The sequence below is a fragment of the Taudactylus pleione genome, unplaced genomic scaffold, assembly GCF_031769625.1.
Source record: "Taudactylus pleione unplaced genomic scaffold, aTauple2 ptg000070l, whole genome shotgun sequence".
Lineage (NCBI taxonomy): Eukaryota > Metazoa > Chordata > Amphibia > Anura > Myobatrachidae > Taudactylus > Taudactylus pleione.
In genome coordinates this window covers 15,382,722-15,408,557 of record NW_028284472.1, presented here as the reverse complement: position 1 = coordinate 15,408,557, position 25,836 = coordinate 15,382,722, and the positions used below count along the sequence as shown (strand labels likewise).

The 25,836-nt window shown below is 44.3% G+C and overlaps 1 protein-coding gene across 1 annotated transcript in view; it reads left to right on the top strand.

Annotated features, from left to right (window-relative positions):
• TNFRSF21 (TNF receptor superfamily member 21) overlaps window positions 1–23,187 on the top strand; it is a 94,729-nt gene extending 71,542 nt beyond the window's left edge. Inside the window, exons 5-6 of the mRNA XM_088467273.1 lie at window positions 14,149–14,371; window positions 20,262–23,187. Coding sequence (XP_088323399.1) covers window positions 14,149–14,371; window positions 20,262–20,491 — 453 coding nt within the window. The 3' untranslated portion in view covers window positions 20,492–23,187. The remainder of the gene's footprint in view (window positions 1–14,148; window positions 14,372–20,261) is intronic.
• The last annotated feature ends 2,649 nt before the right edge of the window (window positions 23,188–25,836 follow it).

Sequence of the window (25,836 nt, the reverse complement as noted above, 5' to 3'; positions counted from 1 at the left end):
TTGCCCTATAAATAATTTATTGCCTGATATATTACTATTATGACATACTTTAAAATGATTGGAGAAGGCATGGGTCTCCAGACCCCTCTTCATATTCCTTAGATGTTTCCAATACGTATTTTCAGAGGTCTGGAGGTTCTCCCAATGTAAAACAAATTACAACTACACTCTATTGCATATACAACACTTTTCGTGTTGCATGTAATAAAGTTTGTTATTTTGCGGTTTTGCCAATTAATCATAACTTCTGTGGTTTTACTTTGTCCATCTCCTTTTACTTCTCTTCATCCAATGCATGTACCACATCGGAAATAACCTTTGGTCTTATTTCTCGAGGTGGTATCTGCTGGCGGAAGGGCACTCCTGACTAGGCTGTTGCCTATGTTAGGGGCCTTTCTATAAATACATTTAGGTTTAGTGGTTAGATGGGAGCCAGTTATTGGATCCCTCTGTAAAATCTTCCAGTGTTTATGCAGGGATTTTTCTATGTTTTTATGTTGGCTGTTGTATGAAGTGGCAAGCCCATTCGAAAGAAGTGGACTTATCTGTTTCCATAGGTATGTTCCTTAATAGATTTTCTCTCTGAAATGTTTTCGCTTCTTCCAACGCTTTATTGACATTTTCCTCATGGTAGCCGGATGCCACCAATTTGGCGTGCCTCTCTTTGGCTTGGATCTCATATGTGACCACCTGTGTGCAATTATGCTTTAGTCTCCTTAGTTGGCCTCCTGGGATTGAATTTAACCAACTAGAATGGTGGCTGCTATCTGCCAGGATGTAAGCGCGAGAGTCTGTTGGCTTTGTGAAATTTTTTGTTTGTACTGTATTCTCAATAGAAACCGATACATCCAAAAAATTCAATGCTGTGTCACTGCTAATAAAAAAAAAAGTCAATTCTATGTTTAAAAGGTTAGTGTTCAAATATTTATAAAATTCTTCTAAAAGAGTGCTGCCACCTCTCCAAATAAAAAGACGTAGACTATGTATCTAGACCAGGACACCAGGTTCTGTCCGAAGGGGTTGTTCCAAATAAAATCGTTCTCCAACTGCCCCATAAAAATATTTGCGTAACTCGGAGCGAACCTGGTGCCCATCGCGGTCCCGACCTTCTGTAGGTAAAAAACATCTTTAAAAACAAAATAATAGTTTGTTAAAATAAAGTGAACCCCATCAATAATAAAATTTTGTAAAGTTTGATCGATCTTGCTAGCCTTCAAACTCTTGGTTATTGCATTGATACCATCTTGATGGTCAATTATGGTGTATAATGATCGAACATCTGCTGTGACCAGAGTTAAATCTTCCTCCCATGTTATACTTGTAAGTAGATTTAAAAAATCTTTAGTGTCTTTTAAATGGGACCGATTCTGCAGGACTAATGGCTGTAAGTACAGTAGTAATCAATAAACTGACAGATCGGCTGTTACTGAATCGAGTGGTGTGTGGGGTTTTTATGTATTTTTGGTAATGCATAGATCACTGGAATCGCTGGTTCTGGGTTGTAAAGGAATAATTGTTCTTTTTCCTTCAGAATCCCTTCCTTTTTGTACTTTTCTAGCATCATCCTGAATTTATCTAAGATTCCGGTTGTGGGATCTGTTCTGAGTTTATGGTAAGTTCCTCTGTCCTATAGCTGTTTTAAAACTTCCCCTTCATACATTTCTCTATTTGAAATCGCAACCCCACCGACTTTATCGCTGGGTTTTAGCACTATTTCGGTATTCAATTTTAAATCTTTGAGGGTTTGACTTTCTTTATAAGTTAAATTGTGTTTGATGTTCTTTGTTTCCATCTTATTAATGTCATCGTAGACCATATTGTTAAAGGTATCCACAAAATGTCCTTTCATAGGTGTGGGATTAAAACAGACTTGGGTTCGAAGGGCGTCCCCCAGGTGTTGGTTTCAGGGCCCTGACATCCTTCGTCTTTCGCAAGGAAGAACCTCTTAATTGATAACTTCCTTATATATTTGTTGAGATCAACAAATGTTGTAAATTTGTTTAATGATATCGATGGGGCATATTTTAAATCTTTCTCTAAAACTTTAGTTTCCTCTAAATAAAGAATGTGGGTGCTTAACCTAAAACTGTTTACTTTCCCCTCATTAGGGTCACCACAGTCTGCTGTGTTAGAGATATCCTTTGTTTGTTTCCTCTTATTTCTTTTTTTTCCCCTGGGAAGAATTCTATGCAAAGTCTGATATTGTAATGTATTACTAGCGCTGGAAAGGAAGTCTCAATGTCTTGTTTGTAGGTACAAAAGGTCGACAGGTACAAAAGGTCAACACATATGGTCAACACTTTTTTTTTTTTTTTTAAAGCCTAACCCTAACACTCCCCCTAGTACCTAACCCTAACTGTCCCCTCAGTCAGATTAACCCTAACCCTCACCAAAGTACCTAATCCTAACCATAAAAATTTTGAAACAAGAAGAAAAAAATATGTTGGGCGTTTTTTTGTCGGCCATTTTGTGTGCCAGCTGTTTTTGCTTTGTCCATTTGTCTCTTTTGACCTTTTACACCTGTCGTACTATTACATGTCAACCATTTGGTGTCGACATATTCATTGTCGACCTGTCATCCGGATACCGGTCCTAGTAGGGCAGGAGCATGCATGATGACGAAAGCATTCTCCCACCTCAATAAGACTGACGTAGGTGTGGGAAGGCCAGGTCCTAAAGCAGCTGGTCAGTAATAGAGATGTGCCCACATACATCTTATTTTCTTGCGTGTTAAAGAGCCCTTCTCAGTGGCAAACGCAGGATTTCTAGAGGGGGGTTTCCAAATGTTTGATTTTAGAATGAGTGTGGCCAGTTCATGAAGAGGGTAGAATTAGCACTTATCCAGCTTTAATATGCATCATACAAAGTGTATTGGGCTCTATAGTAGGGTATCCCTAAGTACAGTAGCAGTGAATGTTTTCCAGATCTCCTAGTTGATGCACAGGTTATTTATTACTGGCTGATACATCTTAAAAGATCCCAGGAGGTGCTAATTATATAATTTGTGATACTAAGGAAAACATGCAGCACTAGTAAAATTCTATTATACTACTATTTCTATTGTGGTCATGGTGTGGGCTGGGGAGGGGGGTTTCCAGGCAGACGGAAACCCCTCCTGCGTTTGCCTATGCTTCTAGTCACTCCATACTGCAGGTGTATCTGCATGCAAAATGCTACGTTCTTGTCACATCCGCTGACACTGTAACGTAGCATTTGACATGCAGATACAGCCGCAGTCGCACACAATACAGGTATGCCGCATATCATTTTAATCAGCAGAAGATGCATTTGAAGGTAAAAGGTCGCACAAAAACACGCTCTCCGCTACCGAGTTATGTTTAGCGCACATTGTAGCGCAGGGAGGTAAGATGTACAGTATGTGGACACATCTGTATATAACATGTAAAGGGAGATGTAATAGTATTTCCCTGTGGTGCATTAATCCTACTGCCACAATCCTGCTGCCCTCTCTGTGTGCTGTGCAGTCTGTTTTATTATTTGCTAAACATCTATTATGTCTCCCAGGAGCCGGCTTTAATAGATTAGTGTTGCAAATGTTTTGTGTTTCCCTCTGTAATAGAATTACAGGAAGAGCAGCTTTCCTAAGGAGGTTCCTAATGCACTTGTCAGCCGCTGGTACCTGCATTGCAGGGGAATAGGAATAGGCCATTTGATCAGGATTGGGTTTGCCCTGTAGGGGCCTGGTAAGGCACGTCTTACTGGCTCTGACCACGCCCATAGTGGATGCTGTTACTATTAAGGCTAGTACATGGCCGCATGGCGTGGGAGGAAAACGCTTTGCCATCTTGCTGTAACACGTGTTCTGTCTCCGTGGACTACTGCAGTCCCCATAATCGCATTTCCTGGGCTTAATTGCAATATATATATATATATATATATATATATATATATATGTGTATATATATATGTGTTTTAATACTTCTTTTCAATGAATACCAACTTATAAAGGTCCGAACTGCATTTAAAAAAAAATAAAATAAAGTGTATTCTTTAAATAAAAAAGATGTTTTGTGTGATGAGACAGTGTGTATAATCTATGTATAGGGGATGTAGTCGGTATCCCTGCTCCAGAATCCCGACCGCAGGGGGGATAGGCTTAGGCTGCGGGAGGGGGGGTTAGGATACTTGCCTAATCCTGTCGGGATGCCGCTGTCTGTATTCTGACCGATGGGATCCTGGATATCATCTGTGACCTGTGTATGTGATCAGTGTGTATCAGGTGTGACCTGTGTATAGTGATCAGTGTGTATCAGGTGTGATCTGTAGTGTGTGACCTGTGTATAGTAATCACAGTGTGACCTGTGTATAGTAATCACTGTGTGACCTGTGTATAGTGATCAGTGTGTATCAGGTGTGACCTAGATATATAGGCATTCGGTATGAAATCCCGGCTGCCGCATTGGCCGGCGGTTCGATCCCCGGCTGCGGCAGCCCGACAAAAGAGCAGAGCCCGGCAGCGGAAGCCCGACAGCGCTGGAAATCCCGATCGTCCCTAAGCTAAGTAATAACTAACCTAACCAACCCCCCTAACTCTAACCCTCCTTAGGGGTGCCTAACCCTAACTTCCCCCCCAAGTGCCTATCCCTAACCCCCCCTCCCCCTAGCCTAACCCTCCCGGGGGGATGCCTAACCCTGAGTCCCCCCCGAGTGCCCTAAACCTAACCCCCCCCCCCCCGCGCGCGTCTGTCCGCTCGCGGCGCCCAGCATCCCCTCGATCAGGATGCCGGGCGCCTGTTTCCCGGCGTCGGGGAAATGTCTAGATTTTAGACGCCTGTCATTTAACCCTAGCCGGGATTGAGGATTCGGGAAGCCGGCGGCCGGCGGCTTCCTAAATGTATCCCGTATATAGTGGTCAGTGTGCATCAGGTGTGACCTGTGTATAGTGGTCCATGTGTGACCTGTGTATGTGATCAGTGTGTATCAGGTGTGACCTGTGTATAGTGCTTAGTGTGTATCAGGTGTGACCTGACCTGTGTAGAGAGATCAGTGTTTGTCCTGTGTATAGTGATCAGTGTGTATCAGGTGTGATCTGTAGTGTGTGACCTGTGTATAGTGGTCCATGTGTGACCTTTGTATAGTGATCCGTGTGCATTAGATGTGACCTGTGTATAGTGATCAGTGTGTATCAGGTGTGATCTGTAGTGTGTGACCTGTGTATAGTAATCACTGTGTGACCTGTGTATAGTGATCAGTGTGTATCAGCTGTGATCTGTAGTCTGTGACCTGTGTATAGTGGACCATGTGTGACCTTTGTATAGTGATTAGTGTGCATCAGGTGTGACCTGTGTATAGTGGTCCATGTGTGACCTGTGTATAGTGGTCCATGTGTGACCTTTGTATAGTGATTAGTGTGCATCAGGTGTGACCTGTGTATATTGGTCCATGTGTGACCTGTGTATAGTGCTCAGTGTGTATCAGGTGTCACCTGTGTATAGTGATCAGTGTGCATCAGGTGTGACCTGTGTATAGTGATCAGTGTGTATCAGGTGTCACCTGTGTATAGTGATCAGTGTGCATCAGGTGTGACCTGTGTATAGTGATCAGTGTGTATCAGGTGTGACCTGTGTATAGTGGTCCATGTGTGACCTGTGTATAGTGGTCCATGTGTGACCTTTGTATAGTGATCAGTGTGCATCAGGTGTGACCTGTGTATAGTGATCAGTGTGCATCAGGTGTGACCTGTGTATATTGGTCCATGTGTGACCTGTGTATAGTGCTCAGTGTGTATCAGGTGTCACCTGTGTATAGTGCTCAGTGTGTATCAGGTGTCACCTGTGTATAGTGATCAGTGTGTATCAGGTGTCACCTGTGTATAGTGATCAGTGTGCATCAGGTGTGACACCTATACAAGTGTCACATATCAAATTAATCAGCACAGTCTGCTGGTGCGTCCTAGTCACATCACATTGAGATTTAGATGAATTTTCGGCAAAAAGATGCCAGACGCAGGCAGAGGAGCGCAAGACCTGGCGGCTCACTTACGCCAGGCAAATCGTGCTGTGTGGCGTATTGAGGCTAGTTGTATGAGATGAGGACACATCTGTACTTTCCCTGAGCTCTGGCCAGTTATTACTAACAATGTGCATGTTATTGTATCACAGGCAGACCCTTTGTCCTGCTTTGTACACACCTAGACAGGCTGTGCCCTTCACTTTGGACAAAATCTGCTTGTGCTGAATGTAAAGGACTCGATCAGTAAGTTCTAGCAGGGTCAGAAAGCTATCAGACTCCCACTTCATGACTTATGCAGAACAGTGCAGACGTCTCACGTTGTCTGGAACACAGAGCAGATGACGAGGGGTTTGATAACCCCGAGGGGTTTGATCACCGACAACCGTATTCCACATTAACCCTTCACCCCATCACCATGGCCTGGGAGCCGACATGCAAGTGTTACGGTCCTGCTGCACCATCATAATGTACAGTTACTGTTCAACACAACAAACACAGGAGGAAAGGACGTAGATGAAACATTATAAGCTGGACGTGTGAACTTTGATGTGTGTTGTGATCAGTGCTATTGAGCTTGCTCTTGTTTGATAGGAGCCCTGCATCACTAATATGTGCTGTTGGAGGACCCTGCTTCTTCCAGTATCTAACCCTGTGGCTTCCTCCTCACATTGTGACACTGCCCGTGTCATGCCTTGCCATCACAGGCCTAATCACACAAGTGGCAAGGGCCGCACACTTCTGAAACACTCTGCTGTGGTATTCAACTCTGGATGTCCTAGCCCCAAGACTGAGGGGGTGACATACGGACGATCAGATACAGATTGATTTAAAAATAATAAGGTCATTTTTGCACCATGCTGTAGTAGTTACTAGTGTGTGCTGTTTTGTACCATAGAGCCATTTCCATCAGACATTCTTCCTCACCTTCCTGAGCACACAGGGTAGATGGAGTTTGCTCTTTTTATACAGGTACATGATTAATCTACAGCTATATTGTTATTTATTACCCAGACCTGTTATCAGGTAGGGCTTTATTGCTGCTTGTCGTCTACTGTTCACGCCACCGGATCTAGAGTGTCACGGCCAGGGTAATTCAACATGGCGCTAGGCGGGTGTTACCTCTGAGGTCGTTGTGGCGCGGGCTGTCTGGTGGCGGAGCTGGTGTCTGGCGGGGGGCTTTGGCTGTGCGTGTTGTTGTGCGGGCCTGTTGTCACTCTGCGCTGGTAAGGCCTGGCGGCGTTTCCATTTGGCATGGGTACCGCCATCTTGCCTTCTGGCCATGTGATGCGGCTGGCCAATCCTGGTGAGTCACATTTTCCCTCCGGCCAGTAACAGCACGGCATGGGATATTTAGGAAGGGTCAGTGCCTTCCTTCTTTGCCAGTGCAACGTGTATCTCAGCCTAACTGAGAGGGAGTTCTCTGTGCTTATCCTGTTCCTGTGAATTCGCTGTCTGCCAGTCTGCCTGTCAGCTCCTAGCTTCCCCTGGACTACCCCGCTTCCTCCATCACCCTTGCCCATACCTGAGTACCTGCATACCTGGCTATTAATTTCCTGCATCACTACCTGCATACCTGGTTGATTATTTTCAGTCTCACTACCTGCACACCTGGACAGCTCTAATTGTTTCTACTTGGACATTAACCCATTACTCCCACCACAGAACTTTTGCGCACATTTATATATTCCTGGACTTTTATTTACTGCCATATTTTATGTCTTCTCAAGCACTTACTAAAAAACCTAGTTTTTTATTCAAATCCGCTTCTGTGATCGCTCCTGCTACCACCCCGGGTCCACAAACAACCCAGAACATAACATAGAGTACAGCTCATCATTAGGGTTCCTTGAGGCCATAGCCGATTTTATACAGTGTACAGTTCTAGGCACCTGTATTGGAAGAGGCAGAGCATGATAGATGTCATTATAAAATGGAGACAGTAATAGTACCACTTTTTATCTCCAGTTGGGAGCCTGTTCCGTTTTTTTTCCTATGGTCTGTAAGCTCCTACAAGCATGTCGCTGCAGAGTGTTTGAGCACCTTACACAGTCAGAACAGTTTTCATCTAACGTGGGCATGAAGGCAGACCTGCCATCCCGCGCAGTGCCACCTTTAGGCGACATAAACCGTGCAGAATGGTCAGCTTAGGCTCATATAGCGTCAAAAGTCAGCCTTTATTAGAAGGGCTGGGTTTAACCTCACCCCGCCTGCTGAAAATTTTCTTGCCACAGTACTGAGCCTATTTTGTATTTCACTTAGAGAAAAAAAAAAAAACATTAGTCTGTGGTTCTTTTTATGGCTAGTACATTATACTGTACAGGTAGCTTTTCATACTAAAATATGCACTTAAAAATTATACTGCATTTTTCGTATCTGTGTGTGTGTGACCGTTTTCTTGCCGGCTTGAATTCCATGCTTACAGTGTGTAGGAACAAAATATGGCAGCCAAACACAGCATATCTGCTTGAAAACTAGGAAACCCGTGTTGATGTGACACAAAATGCAGTGTGGGAGATCTGGGCATATCCCCTCCCTCCCCCTCCACCCCCCCATATCATGTCTGGAATACTATAGTGTTGGGTGTCATTGTCTGGTGATCACCATGCATTTAATACAGGGCTTGAGAAACTTTTCTAAAGTCTAGGAGCCTGGATGAAAGTGTAGGAGCCAGACCACCGCGCCCCCCCCCCCCCCCCCAAAAAAAAAAAAAAAAATTACAGGAGTAATCTCTGTGTGTTGTGCAACAGCTCTGTGTGTTGTGCAACTCTTATACACCCTATGGTCGCAGTTGAATGGATACAGTAAAATGGAGGCCCTCTCACTGCTCTGCACAGCTCCCCTGCTCCACCCTTCAGTAATAATAAACCACATTCCACATAAAACAATGGTGCCAGAAAGTACAACAACACCCTCCTCCCCTCGAAGTCACACCACTATCCTTCTGAAGCCGCTTCACAATCCCTGGCCAGGCGTAGACCCTACTACCGGAGAGCTCTATGCAGCCGGAGATAGGAGACATTAGATAGTCGGGACGTACAGAAGGATCAGCGTAGACTGGGACAGACCGTAGGGATCAGAGCTGGCCAGGATGGAGAGGAGTCGCCAGCGCAGGCCGGGACAGACACAGGCAGAGCAGTCACCGCAGGCGACACTCAGCACATGCACTCCTGTGCATGATATGAACACCGCAATACTATAGGCACGAATCTCTGCCAGAGCTGATGAGGATCTGCTTCCTCCCTCACTGCAAAATCTGGTAGCCATGGCGACCTGGCCTCAGGGATTTGTCAAGCCCTGCATTAAAAAAGGTGGGGGGGTATATTGTTTGAAAGGGAAAGCTGCCCCCAGGGATGTATATGCCAGCATGTGAGAGAGAGATTTAGGGCTTTCCAAGTGCACACTCACCAAATCCTGTTATTTTCTGCTGTGTAGGGGGTTTTATAGATTACAGGCGATCACCAGACCATAACCACTCGGTGAGACACAGCAATTGAAAGAGAGGGATTGCCTATTTTGAATGTGGGTACTGCTTAGGTAATTGAAGCCAGGAGAAGGGAAATTCTCTCCCCCCCACCTCCCCAGTCTTTGGATTTCTTAAGCTGGCTACACACTAGGCCGATGGATTTGGTAAGTGTATACAAACTTGCCAATCGTTTTGTGTCTGCGCTGTCAGTGCTGACATCACAACTGGGTCAACATTTAAATTTGCCCGCCCAATTGAGCTGTCAATCTCCAGTGGGTCTCTACAGCAGGGGTGGGGAACCATTTTTCTGCCGAGGGCCATATGGATATATATAACATTATTTGTGGGCCCGGTGCAGGCCACACCCCCTCCATGTGATGTCACACGGGGGCAGGGCTACAATTGCCGGTGATTACAGCAATGCTTGGAGCATCCTGAGGATGCTCCGGGGAGCTGTAAGGGCAGCGGTGTGACAATCTGAAGTGTCCTAAGGATGCTCCAGGCGGCACTACTGCATAGGTTCTGGCTGCAGGGTGCAATTCTAGGCACCATGTTAGCCAGATGAGGCTAGCAGAAAAAAGCTCAGAGGGCCAGATCAAATGATTCCGAGGGCCTTATATGGCCCCTGGGCCTGAGGTTCCCCATCCCTGCTCTACAGCATGTGTATGGGCGATTGGCAGGTTGCCTGTACACACCAGTGGAAGAAAAACTATATATCTGCAAGATATGCTTTCATCTGTTGTGCTGCACAGCAGATGGGATATGTCTGTGAATGACATGGTTCAGTCCTGTCCGCTGTACACACCCGGCAATGCACTATAGATATGTCACCCATTCAATGGAACGGGAGATATATCTCAATGTGTACCCTACTTTAGTGTTTTCTACAATGTAAGGGTTGTTTGCTGATCACACTGACCACCAAACAGTCATTTGTAAGGGGACGCACAATTTGAAAGAGTGGACACAGGTACCCCTAATTCAGTCCACCCTCACCCCCCTATGATCTTATTGCAGCCCAACCTCCTCCTGTGCTCCGATTTGGTATATCATTTTTTTACTTAGTTGAATGGCTTTAATGCTGAGGACGGGTCAGACTCATCCTTAGCACTCAAGTGGCTCCATGTGACTTGGTGCAGAGACAGAATCTGTTGTTACCAGTGACCCCGTTCCTGCTCTGTTCACTCTCCTGAATGTCCATTGACCCTTTTCGTTCACAAGTGTAAGTACTTATTACCACCACGTGCCAAACATCTGTGCAGCCCCAAATTCCAAGAGTTCTGGATCTGTACTTTATTATTGTCTAGTTTCTGCAATTGTCCATCGCATGCAACACAACAGAATAATCCTGCATTTTTGGCGATACAAGATGCTCATGTCATGGGTCGGTTCTATACTCCTCTGTTTTATCAGTCTGAATAACTCCTCTCATTATACAGAGAGACATAATGCAGTCTTACAGAGACTCTGCTATTGTGGAAAAATTTAATCTTGTATCATCTGAGTGGTGCCAGTAATTAAGATGGAGCTCTTATACATACCATAGAGAGGGTTGCTGTGCAGAGGAGTCCAGTTCTGTCCTCTCCGTAACCAGCGGGGTGTATGTCTGTGATTGCCGGGTGCATTCATAATGCAATGTAGTGTTCAGCATGCAGGGTTCTAGCCTCACAGAGACTCCTATATTAAATCAGGTACTGACTGAGTCACTGTACAATTGAGTCAGTAATTACATTTTCCCTGGCAGCCTGAGAGCAGATGAATAACATTTTCTGCCATCGCTGCTCACGTCAAGTACAGGAAGGCTGGTTAAGTTTTAAGATATGTGCTGAGGACAGAGAAATGGGGACATTAATCTGGAATGAAGCACTTCAATGTCAGATAAACTCTGCAGTTGATCCTCCGCCCCTTATGCTAGTGAGGGCGCCTGCAATCTACCAGTAGTTACCCCCAAAATCACTGATGTGAGTGAGGGAACTACAGCAAAAGCTTACGATCTAGCCAGCGGGCAAAGGGCACGGTTGTGATCAGAGGATGGAGTGTGGAGATCGGGACAGTAGGGAAGGATGTACCAGTGTGAATAGTATAGGTGGACGTCAAGTATGCTGTAATAATATCCCGACCAATAGGGATGGACAATTAGGGGTCTATTTACTAAGCCTTGGGTGGAGATAAAGTACCAGCCGATCAGCTCCCAACTGCCCTGTCACAGGCTTTGTTTGAAAAATGACAGGAGCTGGTTAGTTGGTACCTTTATATCCGTCATCTTTACCTCCATCCAAGGCTTAGTAAATAGACCCCTCTGTGAACGAGTATCTTTGATAGCAAATCGTTACAGTGCAAATGTCAAAGTCAATATTTATCTTTATTGTTTTTATTTTCGAGTGGGGGGGGGGCGCAAGTCTCTTTAATGATTGGAAATTGGACCAAGATTGTACCCTATATATTGATGTTCACACTGTGGGCGGGATGTGCTAACCTTGCGGAGTACGTCCCGCCATGCCTCGCATTCCTACTGATCGCATATGTACTAATATATGCGATCAGTAGCGCAAAGGACAGCTCTTCCCATAAGAACTGTCCTATGTGATGTGCTCTGTGCCGTGGACTTCCTGGTTTATTCCCACGGGAGTCCATCTGCGCATGCGCAGAGTGAAGCGGTGGCCACGGGGCATGCTGGGAGGGTTCCAATCGGATCCCTCATAGCAGCGCGATGCGGGGAGCCGGCGGCCAGGTGATAGTACATATGGAAAATGCGGGAAAACCCAGGAAACTGGGTTTTTACCGCGTTTTCCGTTTAGTACATCCCTCACCTCTACCCCATGTCCATCCTAAATGTCCCGATTTTAGGCAGGACAGTTCAGTATATTTTGTCGTATTCATAAGGGCAACACGGAGAGTGTCGTCATGGTTGCTGACCGCCTTGTCCCATAGTGGGACAGCTGTATGGTATGTCCTGTACACAGCTGCTTTGTGAATGAGTGCAATGGGTGGGTGTTTGTTTGGAGGGCATTATGGAGGCACCCCAGCCAGCAAGGGATGTAGCTACACCCCCATTGTGGCATGCTGAGGAATGTAATGCTAAAGTGGGTTTTCAGAAAGCATTAGGCCCCTACAGTTTTATTAGCGGTGACCGGAGGATAGTTTTCCTAACTTGCAAACTGTTACATAGATAAATCCTTGGAATTGTCTTTATTGCTGATATTTTATAAGACACAAATGTTCTTCCTTGTTGAAGCAGTTTTCTCTTTACCACCCCTTCTGGTTTTCTAGTAACACACTGCGCCTCCTTCCTGTATCGGCGTTGTACGGAGAGCACGCACAGGTGGTATAAATGGTTGTTTTCCTCTCCCAGCGGTGTATTGCTTTCACCAGTCATTTATGTGGTTGGTATAGTTTTCCCTGGTGCCCTGTCTCCAGCTGTCTGCTATCAATACGAGAATGATCAATACTGGCAGTGTCTGTCCTGCTGCTCTGCCTGCTCCCTGCAATTGTAACACCTTGTACACTCATTTTACATCTTTCACACACCCCTTAAACGTGGGGTTATTTTTCTGTAGCTTGTTTTTGTTTTGCTTTTTTTAATAAAATGTTAAATAATAAAATATTATACAATATATGTCTTTAGGCTTGTTCACACCTATCTGCTCTCAATGTTCTGCTCAGTTGCTAGGTAATGCCTGAAAACACAAAGCATAGACTGGTCTGTAATAACCTCGCTCCCACCATTACAGCCTGAAATTCTAATGCGGCATTTAAAATTTTAGAAGGCAGCGCAGCACAGCAGCTTGTAGGGTAAGTGGTGGTAAGTTGCAGCGAGAGGAGACAGTTCGGCATTTGATGAGCCTGTACACAAGATAATGACTGAATGGACTTGTAGATAAAAGATAAGGAGCACCGGTGGCATGGATAGTGATCAGGGAGGAACAGCAGGAAGAAGGAGGGCCCTGCCTGTGAGAGCTTACATATTATGGGATGGGTTTGAGGGTGAGCTGGGAAGTACAGCAGTAGAGGTAAGTGGAGATTTTGGAGCCAGGCTTTAATGTAAAGGTGTGTTCTGGGTACACTACGTGTTGGCTAAATCACTTGCACATGGACACCCAGGCGTCGTCTGATCTAAAATAATCTGTGCTGCTGTTCACATTGTCATGCTACGGTTGTTCTAGTCCTACCCACTTTACCTTCTGAGCTAATGAATACAATAAGGGCTCTGGCCCTATACAAAGTTACATAAAATACATGCTATACCACCAAACAAGTCTGGTATTCGCTGAAAACCATAAGAGCTTGTGTACAGGGGTTTTCGGTTTACGTGTTCACTGTGCTTATTAAACATGGTTTTATCGCTGACAGTCATAAATTTAGTGTTAGCGGATGGACTTGTGTACACACTACAGCATTTAAAAGTGTCCTTAATCGATCATAACCATTGTGGAGTTCTGTCCTAACAGACATACTGTACAGTCCAAAGTAGACCAATAACATTTTTCTGGAGCCCTTACAGTCCCTGTTTATAGCAGTGCGTCTGAGTTGTCCATCTGTTGGCTCCGATGTGTAGATCTTGATTGTTAAGCCTTTCCTTCTGATCACAAGTTTATTACGACCTCTACCTTATGCGCGGTATTTTAGTGCTTTGTGTTTTCCTGGTTGTTTTGTATGTTGAGTGTATTGGTTGAGCACGCTTCATGTTTTATGTCTTCTGCTGTGTTTGACAGATTGAAGACGAAAAGCTGACTCTTCAAGTGAGTCCTACCCAGCTGATGCCAACTCAGGATCCCGGTCTCAAGGCTCCTGACCCTGCCGTCCTGACGGTAGAGCCATCTCCTCTGGACAAGAACAAAGGGTTCTTTGCCGACGAATCAGAACCTCTGCTGCGCTGTGACTCTACATCCAGCGGCTCCTCTGCGCTCAGTAGAACGGGCTCATTTATAACCAAAGGTAACTAAAAGTGATTCTCTTTAATACATGCAGCAATGTCGTGGGAGGATGAAGTGTGTTTTGGTAACGTAAATCACAGTAGCAGGCTAGAAGAAGAATCTCGGTACTTGCCATTTTTTCTTTCTTTCCTCAGGCTCCTATAATGATTTATATTTCCGCACAGTGTCGTGGACTGCCATTGCAGCCACAGTCACGTGGCAGATGATGTAGTGAGCAGGGAAGCGTTGGAATGCTGCTCTGAGCTTAGTTTACCCTGTAAAATGCTCACTCTCCTCCTCCCCCCTCTCTCTTTGCATGACATGCTGAGAGCTGAGTCTGTTTTTGATGACTGACAGCCATACTCTACACCCCTCCCAGAGAGATTTTGAAAAAGACACAGGGCTTCATTCAGAGGCGGCCGTACGGGCTACGACCGCACGGCCGCCTCGATGTTTGTCCAGTGCGCATGCGCACGAGGGAGCCGGCTCCTTCGTGCGCATGCGTGAGACCCGCTACGACCGACAGCGCCGGTCGTAGCGGGTCTCTTTCCAAAGGGGGCGAGCTGTCGATGTTGATTGACAGCTCGCCCCGTTTGGAAGGCGGGCCGGGGATGGCAGCCCAAACGGAGGCGTTCCCATGGGAACGCCTGCCGTTTGGGAGAGGCCCCACTGACATCACTAGTGATGTCAGTGGAGAGCTTCCGGCTCTGACAAAGCCAGAAGCTCTCCGGGGCTTACGACAAGTGAGACCCTACCCTAGGGTCTCGTCGTAAGCCTCGATGGTCACGATGGTCTATGACCATCGTGACCATCACCCTAGCGGTCGTTAGAGCTGTGGGTGTAAACCTACAGCCTAACGACCGAAACAGAGGCGGGCGGTCAGGATGCAAGCGGCCGCCCAGTTTCTGAGCGACCGCTTGCATCCTCCGACCGCCTCTGAATGAGGGCCTCAATGCTTTGATGTAGGACAACTAAGAAAAGTGGTATTTAAAAAAAAAAAAATGTCTGTGTGATTGCTGCTTTAAATGCATCTTCTGTATGATTGACCATCATCAGATAATATATGGATTACCTGCTGTGCTTTGAAACAAAATTGAGTGATAGATTATTTATCACAAGCGTTCCATTATTTACTATAGGCCATACAGTTTTCATAGTAATGCACAATTCACAGAATGAAGCTTGCAAATCTCAGTCCTACAGTTTTACAGCCCCCCCTCCCCCGATTAATAGGCCTGGCTGCATGTGTCTGTGGCAGCCGATAGGTTATCAGCCTGGAAAGGACAGCATGTCCCGTTCTTCTTGAAGATAATGATCCTTATTAGTATGAGGTTTTTGTTTATCACCAGTCAAATACAGATCTGCCAGTCTGAGTGTTTTCCTTCTTATACAGTGTGGTCCTTACCAATAGATCGGCACACCACACAATCTGCTGAAAACGCACAGCACGCTGCGTTTTTCATGGCGTCTGCTCGCTCCCCCATTCCGGGGTTCCTAATAGTAGTTTAAATTTTAATTTTTTACGCTGTGTTTTTGATCCTAATTGTAACATCTACAGATGTGTCCTCACACACCATTGCTGCAGTCGCGCCAAACAGCCCTTCCTCGGCGCGCCAGGTCCCTTGTGACATGGGATGCGACATACCGCTTCACGAGACTGCACTGATTCATTTGCTATGCGACACTTGTATATCTGTGTGTGACTGAGTCTGAATCTGTATAGGAAGTGCTACGATGCTTCGGCTGCGACTTTTGTCACGCCAAGTTGCGTTATGATTCGTATACAGACTCCGTGTCACATATCAAAGTAATCAGTGCAGTCTTGTGAAGGTGTTAGTCGCATTCGATTCTGACGCCTTATTGGCCAAAAAGATGCTTGGCGTGAGCCGAGGAACACTATACCTGGCAGGTCGCTCGCGGCAGGTGTCTCGCGTCGCTTGGCATATTCATGGCTAGGTGTATGAGGACACATCTGTACTTGAGTTTTTATCTATTAGCCTTTGTGCCTTCTTATATTTAACCAGTATAGCTTTTGCCATTGTTATGAATTAGTTGTTATTATTGCTATGGTTATTATCATCTCTAATTTATTACGGCATAATTTTTGGTATTTAATTTTGAATGGGAGCAGCAATTCATTAAACATCTTCAGAAATGACAGAGAATGTTGTTGAAAGCTGGTTGGGTCCTTAACGAGCAATGACCGGCGGCCGCGGAGGCGGATCTGCATTCAACGGAAGAGATACAGATCTTTTAAAATGAAGTCATTTGCCAGTTTCCCTTACAATGAATGAGGGCGCCATAAAATTGAATCTGATGACCACACACTGGGGGCGATTCAGACCCAGACGCGCTTTCACTGCCATCAGGGGCGGGGTATGCAAATTCCGCGATCGCACGGCAAGGCTTAAGGACGCCCTCTATGTCTTAGAGAGCGACGGCAGAGCGAACGCACGCCAGTCTAAAGCCGCCCACTTTTACTTTCTTCGCACACGGCATCTCCAGGAATTGTAGGATTAATCAGTAACATAGAGAGCCATCGGAGCTGTTCGCGGCCCTTGAGGTCAACCCTACCCCGCTGCAAGCACTGCGATCACTGCAGGCTGAAATACAACCAGGTGACGTGTACAATGAAGCTTCCATGCTAATTATGCACACCCGTAAAACGCCGTTTTGACGCCCAGACTGGCCTGCGTTCGCAGCAGCACTCCCGCCGTTCACAAGCGCCTTCCCGCTGTTACCACCCACAAACGGCACTATCTGTCACTCAAAGTAGCGTCCAGTCTGTTTACTACGAGCGCACAATTCTGAGCGCAGTGAGTGTCTCGCACATGCGCATATTGACGCATGCGCAGACGGACGACTATCGGCCAAAGCATGCGTTTGCGGGTTAGAGTCCGGGTCTGAATCAGGCCCACTTCCCAGAACAGGTAGAGTAGCTGGGATTAATGAGAGGCTGCGAAATGCAGGGCATCCATTTATAAAATATATATTTTTTTTTTATTTAAACAAATTTTATTGACAGGTTGACAAAGAATACAAAAGAACATTATCTAATAACATACAGGCAGATGTACACAAGGTATATAGCAAAAAAAGAAGAAAAGAGGTTGTAAACATAATATAACTCTCACATAGAAAATCTGGCCGTAAGGCCAACCGCATCAATTAGAGAGGTATACCAGAACCCAGGACCTCCAAATTGTACCATTCCGTCAAACCAAAATATTTTCTTAATGCTTATTTTAAAACATCCGAAACTGTATGAATATAGGGGAGCCATGTTTAAAAAAATAAAATAAAAAAAAATTGTCTGTTTTTCTTTATGTAAAGAAGCGATTGTCCAATCCATAAAAAATAAAAAGGAAAATTTGGTATGAAATAAATTTATGGGAATGGGATCGGGTGAAATCCACTGTGATAAAAGAACCTTTTTGGCCGCTGCTGCCAATTTAATAAGTAAAATGCGATTGCCCTGATGGCAGTGGTGATGGTCTGACTAGGGGCAAATTCCCCAAAAGACCCATTTTTTGGTTATTTTGAATCTCATCTTCAAAAGCTTAGTAATGTAGTCCTGAGGGGTCTTCCAAAACCTCAGAACCTGAGAACAATACCAAAAACAGTGCATAATATCTGCATCAGGAGTACTGCACGTGTAACAGTTAAGCTGCATACACACACAACGATTTTTTATTGTTTAACGATCGTTATTGTTTAACGATAATCGTTAGAAAGTGAACGATTATCGTTCATGCGCGTTTGTAGTTCAGTCAGACTTGTCAACTCAACGATTTTCATTAAGGGAATATGCAAAAATCGTTTGTAGTTCAAAAAAATCGTTCATTACGCTTTAAAAAAATCTGACAGAAAATTGTTCATAAAATCCCTCAGAAAGTCGTTGGTAACAAAATCGTTGTGTGTGTATGCAGCTTTAGAGTTTACCGCGTCTCCTATAATATATTTTTATTTGGGGGTGAAATATGTTCTGTGCAATATTTTTTTGGTGCATTTCGGTGTAGGAGGATGAAGACAAAGATGTGTTAAGTTTCTCGTATAGGCCTCTAGAATACTTTTCATAGAAATGTCAGGGAAGTCTATCGTCCATTTTAATAATCCCGTCGAGCCAGTTTCTTTATTAATAATGGGACGTGAGTGTGGAGAAAGGGATGAGGTGGAGAGGGGGGTCTTTGGGTTTAAAGAGTAATATTCTGTCCAGGGAGCAAAGTTGATCTAAATTTAAACCCTGTGATAGCTTTGGGCATAACTCACCGCTTGTAGGAAGGGAAATAGCGGCATTGGAAGGAGGGGAAATTTATCTTGTAGATTTGAGCGAGAAATAGGTGATAAATTATCAATATTTAGAAACTGATAGACCTAGCATAATCCTGCAGCGCGCCACACCTTATACATTGATGAGGTTGCATTTGGTATAAATTTTGGATTACCCCACAATGGCCAGAATAAGGAGTTAGTTTTTGATACCGTCAGACTAGATCTAATTATTCTCCACATCATACACGTAGACTGTATTAGGATATTTTCCTTTACCGAGGCTGGGATAGATAATGAGGTGGTGTGCAACAATGAGGTCAAATTATAATCCGGGATAAAGGCTATAAAATTATTCTTCTTAGGCGGCACAAAGCATCCGCAGCATCGTACATAGGCCCGTAATTCAATTAGACGTGAAAAGTCGGAAAAGTTTCGCCTGTCCGACTTTCCGCCTACATCGCGTGTTTTTGGCGAAATTACTTTTCGAATGTGCCTCAGTATATCGCCCTATTCAATTCCAAAGGACGTGAAAACGGTGCTTGGGGAGAGCTGTGCCATCTAAACCAGGGTCCTAGGGGAGAGCTGTGCCATCTAAACCAGGGTCCTAGGGGAGAGCTGTGCCATCTAAACCAGGGTCCTAGGGGAGAGCTGTGCCATCTAACCAGGGTCCTAGGGGAGAGCTGTACCATCTAAACCAGGGTCCTAGGGGAGAGCTGTACCATCTAAACCAGGGTCCTAGGGGAGAGCTGTGCCATCTAACCAGGGTCCTAGGGGAGAGCTGTACCATCTAAACCAGGGTCCTAGGGGAGAGCTGTACCATCTAACCAGGGTCCTAGGGGAGAGCTGTACCATCTAAACCAGGGTCCTAGGGGAGAGCTGTGCAATCTAAACCAGGGTCCTAGGGGAGAGCTGTGCCATCTAACCAGGGTCCTAGGGGAGAGCTGTACCATCTAAACCAGGGTCCTAGGGGAGAGCTGTGCCATCTAACCAGGGTCCTAGGGGAGAGCTGTACCATCTAAACCAGGGTCCTAGGGGAGAGCTGTACCATCTAAACCAGGGTCCTAGGGGAGAGCTGTGCCATCTAAACCAGGGTCCTAGGGGAGAGCTGTGCCATCTAAACCAGGGTCCTAGGGGAGAGCTGTGCCATCTAAAGATGTGCAGCCTCTGAAAAGCTTGTAAATGGAGAAGCCTGGAACGAGCAGTAAAATCTCTCGCCCTGTTGGTAGTGAGAAGGCAGTGCCCCTTATCTATATCTGATAAGCCAATAACTTTAGAATCTGAGATGAACTACCCTCTCCTATTGGTGAAGAGCAGAGTGGGGGCCACGGAAGGATGGATGCATGGGCACGGATACATTCAATCATGTGACACAAGGGATGTGATGGCTCTCCAGTGGTACATATTATTGCTCGCTAAAAATTGATATACTGTTTATTTTAAAGCAGGTATTGCATCCGTCTACCTTCTAACCAGAAAACTTTATTTTGCCTGCCTGTAGAAGTTTGTTGCACTAGAAAGTTGGTTGTAATTTGGGGGTGTTGATTTTGCGCATATTAAAGATATGCAGAACAGACGCATTGTAGCCATCGTGCAATATTGAATTACTGATGTATTTTTGTTTTTTTCTTTTATGGTCACAGAAAAGAAAGACACGGTGCTGCGCCAGGTTCGCTTAGACCCCTGTGACCTGCAGCCCATCTTTGACGACATGCTTCCCATCCTTAGCCCCGAGGAGCTTCAGGTCATCGATGAAATCCCGCAGGCGGAGGACAGGCTGGACCGCCTCTTTGAGATCGCAGGCGTAAAGAGCCAGGAGGCCAGCCAGAAACTCCTCGACTCAGTCTACAGCCACCTCCCTGACCTGCTGTAACCTTGGGAAATATAAAATAAAATGCAACAAACGTAAGAGCTACCGCTTTGCTTGATTGTCAGAACAAGCGGGTTCACTATTTCTCCAGGCCAGTCAGAACCAGAGAGGCATTGATCGGGGTGCCGAGAGTGCTGCAAACGCATTATACTTGCAGCCGCGTACTTATCGCGTCTCTCTTCAGTTCACAGGAACTCAACTTATAGCTGTTGGTGCACTTTCACAGTAATGTCCATGGGAAGCTCAGGCACGGCTGTGCTCCGCGGGAGAGACATTTTTGCTTTGTGGACCTCATTGAAAAGTTTTTGTTTTTTTTTGTTATGTTTTAGAGGCATTCCAAACATATTCTGCACCTTCCAAAAATGACAATAGTTCATGGTTCTGCTGCCATTCATCACGCAACATAGTACAGCCTGCTGTCAACACGCCCAGATACTTAGGCGGTTTTGTTGGATAGGTCGTCTGCTGCTGAGAGACCTATAATGCTCAGTACCTACCTATACCGCAACATTCAAACAGTTTGGCTTCTTGGAATGGACAGCCTATGTTCCGGACAATAACGGTTTATGGAGGGGAATTTGTCCCGGTGTAGACTGATCATGCACATAAAATGCTACACCTCTCTACTTTCACCATGTCTTCACCTCCCCATACTTTTAAAGGGACCCTCATCTCATGTTTAGACTCCTTTCAGTAATACGCAGGTGTTTATATTGCGTTTTAGCACTGCTTAAAGGTTTCATTTGTTTTGAATGGTTTCAGAGAAGAATGCAGATGCATCATTTTTTGTGAGGTTTTTTTTTTTGGTTTTCAAAACTTTTTTGTTTGTGCATATCTAGTCATGTGGACTTCTATTTCTCAGGATGAGCTTACCTGCCATTTTGTTACATTATAACTATGAAACACTGGTCACCGACTCGGAAGCAACTTTTTCTTGCGCTGAACCAATATACGTGAAAATACAGCCTCTCAATTCACTGGGCTCTGGGGGCATCACTGAGGCATGAGGCAGTTTGGGCCTCACTGGTGTCGCTAGTTCCTAGTAAGTTGCCACTTTGTGTGGGTGACAGGTTGTAATAAAGCAACTTAGCAACTTTAACTAAGGGAGACGACACACAGAGATTTGTTGTCACTAGTGTTCTTTGTATTACTTTATTGCCATAAGCCGATCTTCTTCTTTTTTTTTGACAACCGACCCTTAACACAACTCCACCCCCCTCCCCCCCACCCACCATGTAGAAATTGAGGGTGGAAATCCTTCCCTTTCCCCAAATCATTAACCCAGTGACCGATTGTGTTTGCAATTTGGTCGTTTGGACTGCAGAAGTGTCTATTAGCTCTTTGACGCGTCTTAAGCTTCATGTGAAGGGAGTTACCTGGAGGGCCTACCTATTTATTACATGGTGGTGGGATGAGGGGAAGGCCGGGCATATTAAGAGTTTTTGGGCAAAGTAAGATTCTCACTTGGAAGGAGCAGAAGCCAAACAGTATGTTACCTTACATTTTATTTCCAAGCGCTTATTGCCTCTCATTGAGTAAAGAATGATGATAAAACAAATGGAATTCTAAGCAGCTAGAAACAAATTGAATCTGCCTGGTTGCCATGGGTTACAGCACTACTTTTGCATCGGCTACTTGTGCTCCGATTTTCATTACAATTTAGTCTTTAGTACTAATGACACAGATAGTTGTTTGGAAATCTATTTCATCTAGCATTCTTATGACTGGGAACTGTTAGGTCTGCTGTGGACTTTCTAACACCCCTATGTACAAAGCCTTGGAGAGAGAGAAACTGGACAGAGATAAAATACCAATCAATCAGCTCCTAACTGTCATTTTGCGCAAACAGCCTATAAAGTGACAGTTAGGAGCTAATTGGTAGGTACTTTATCTCCGTACACTTTATCTCTCTCCAAGGCTTGGTACATAGACCCCCGTGAGTCATATGACCTGTTACATAGTCATGGAATTATCTGTTAGGAATAATCTTTGCGAGAGGTCTCTGTTATATTTATTTATTTTTTATTTTACTTTAACTTTTATATTATTTTTATTGTTAAAGGGTAAGTCCACTTAAATGTTGCCTAGTTAAAATCTTTAAGCTGGAGACCACAAATTATTGGAATAATTCCTAATGCCTTAAATAGTTATTGTGCCTGAAATGAAGACTAGGGTATGGCTCTTGCTGCCATTCGACACACAGTTTTTTGAATAACTTTCCTTTCCTCCTTTGGCAACAGAGGTAACCATGGAAACCACTGGTGCATTCCCCTGGTTTGCTCACTAGTTAGGGGAGAGTCAAATAATGTCAACAGGTTTGAGTCTTCAACAGACCATTTCAGGCAAGCCTATTTTAAGTATCATTGGTTATACAAGTTGTAGTACCGATTATTTTAACTAAGCAAAAAACATATCTATAAATGGATTTACCCTTTAATATATCTCTTATATTTTGGTGCTTTGAAATGTTCTCCAAAAATGTCTGACTAGAATGAAATTGCCTTCAGGTGTACTAATTTATTACTAGATGTTTGTTAGTGAACAATGCTTCTGTATGTTCACATCCTAAAAAAAACAAGAGATTTCAGTGTACTTATTTAATCTTACTAGTAAGCAATCGGACATATTAAGCAAGTGCGTTTTTTTTTCTTGTTTTCTAAGAAAAAGATTAAAAAAACAAAACTATTTATATTTCAAAAGTTGTTTGTGTAGTTTTTCTCTTTTTGTAGTGGGGACAGAGCAGAGAAAAATACCAGCAGAGCATTTTCTATGACTCACGTTGTTGTGTATGTTTGTTCTGTTATGGCTCTGTGCTGTCTTTATTTATAGTACATTTTGTACGTTGTCACAGAAGAAATTTAACTGTGCGTTTGACCTACTGTACCTTTCTGTGTACAGTAGGTCGCTTGTTTTCTGTGTGATTTATTTTTCTATTTTTTTTTTTAAAGGAGCACTGTAATTGCACTAATAGGAGAATAATATGTCTGCAGGCCTGTATTAAGTTTGCCCCATTAGGCCACTTTTTCTTCTCCCAAGAATAAGGATTCAAACACATGGGGCTGCAATTCTAAGGCTGGGTACACATGTAAAGATTTTCTGTCCAACCATCCAACTAGTTGATTGGTCGGAATGAAAATCTGGTAACGTATGGGAGTAACTGATGATCAGCAATTTGCTCCCAAATGCCGGAAAATGGATAAAAACTGTTTGAACAAATTGTTTAGATCAAACATTTAACAAACTTGTCTGACCGACCATTTCCATCTGTTTTCTGGCATTTAGGAGCAAATTGCTGATCATCAGTTACTCCCATACATTACCAGATTTTCATTCCAACCAATCAACTAGTTGGATGGTTGGACAGAAAATCTTTACTTGTGTATGCAGCCTTTAGATGCACAGGTTGAAAATAAGACACAAGCTTATAACATAAAACAACAATACAACTTTGCATGCGCTAAGAATGGTTCCAAACAGTCGGCACAAAGTCCTTTTAAGGAATGTTCCGATGGTTCCGGTATGATCATCCATAACAGCAAATAAAAGAAAACTAGCATAATACAGTCTTGTACAAGTACAAAAAAACAGGGAAGTGTTCATGCAGTAAAAAGATGGTAAGGGTCCTCTCCCAGCTTCAGGTAACCCCAAACTTCGTAGGAATCACCCAGTTGTGAGTATATAAGGTGCTGTGTAAAATACTTACTTGTAACGGGAAGACGTAGGTTATATTGATTATATAGGTGTTAAATGCAAATTTTGGAAACTTTTTCGTCAGCATTTTTATTTCATTATTCTTACTTTCTATTACTGAGCATTAATAGCTTTTGGCAGCAGGTTCTGAGGTTTGATGTTACAGGCTAAACGAAGTAACTGAACTTTCTAAATGGCTCTGGCTGTTGTAATTTGCTTTCTGTACTGCGGCCAGGTTTTGCAGCGTGATGAATTCCTTTCCTGCTTCCCTACTCAGCTAATGTTGCTGCTGCTTGTAGACGATACAAGACACAATGTGTCAGTATTGGGGATGTTGGGGACCCACCTGATGAGGTTCACTTGGACGAGGTAAGTGGGGAAACATTTTTGGCGAAACAGAAAAAAAAAAAGTACATAGGGAGAGGGGCCCTAGATTGCACACCCTAAGCACAATGTGAGGTGCTACCTGCTGAGACTTGTAGTGCTGCAAGCATAAAGAGACAAATGCAAGTGCACACTCTAACCATGCTGAACCTAATAATAATACTGCTAAATAGCATCAAAGAGGTTCTTTGCATAATAATGGCCATAATTATGGGCCTGCCCACCGCGTCCAGGTGACCTCTATCAGGCAGGTCCCTAACACTCCCATGGAACAAATACAGGGCACGTGACCCCCCAGGCCAACCCAGCAGAACCGCCCCATGGCATCACACTAATGTGAGATTTAAAGTGAGGGTTAAAGAATGATAAAGGAAGCCTATGTGTTAAGTCCTACCTAAGTAGGAGGTTATAATAAAAAGTGTATGAAGTGCTACATATATAAAAAACAAACTAAAGAAGTGTAAAAGTGTACATTATGATGCCATGAAGCAGTCCAGCCACACCAGCCCAGAGAGCCCCGCACCCCAATACCAGTCCCAAAACTAACACACAGCATATGTATAATAGGTCTTACCCACAGTGTGCCTTATAAGATGTGCAGTCTTGAAGTGCAAGGACTCCTTGCTAATTAAAAACACCCTGGGACAGGTGGGAGGGTGCTAATCAAGGTGGGAGGAGTCTCATCCTTCCAGTGTACATACATACACACAGTACAGAATACATAGGGAGAGGGGCCCTAGATTGCACACCCTAAGCACAATGTGAGGTGCTACCTGCTGAGACTTGTAGTGCTGCAAGCATAAAGAGACAAATGCAAGTGCACACTCTAACCATGCTGAACCTAATAATATAACTGCTAAATAGCATCAAAGAGGTTCTTTGCATAATAATGGCCATAATTATGGGCCTGCCCACCGCGTCCAGGTGACCTCTATCAGGCAGGTCCCTAACACTCCCATGGAAAAAAAAAAAGTAATTGCTGCAGTTTATTATATTCTATTCAGTTTCCGAATTCACTAACACTGCTTTCCCTCTCTCAGATCCACAACCTTATCACCTGCACACTCTCATCCATTACATCAATCTCAATGTCATTGAAATCAACCTAGCCTCCTTTAATCCCGCAGAAATATTAATGCTGTTAATTTTCAACAACTATCCACCTCACTGCGACAACTACGGTCACCAGTTTCTACGTTCACTTCTCCTGAGACTGCTGCATCACACCTGAACCAGAATCTAGAAATAGCCCTCAATGAAGTGGCTCCAGCTAT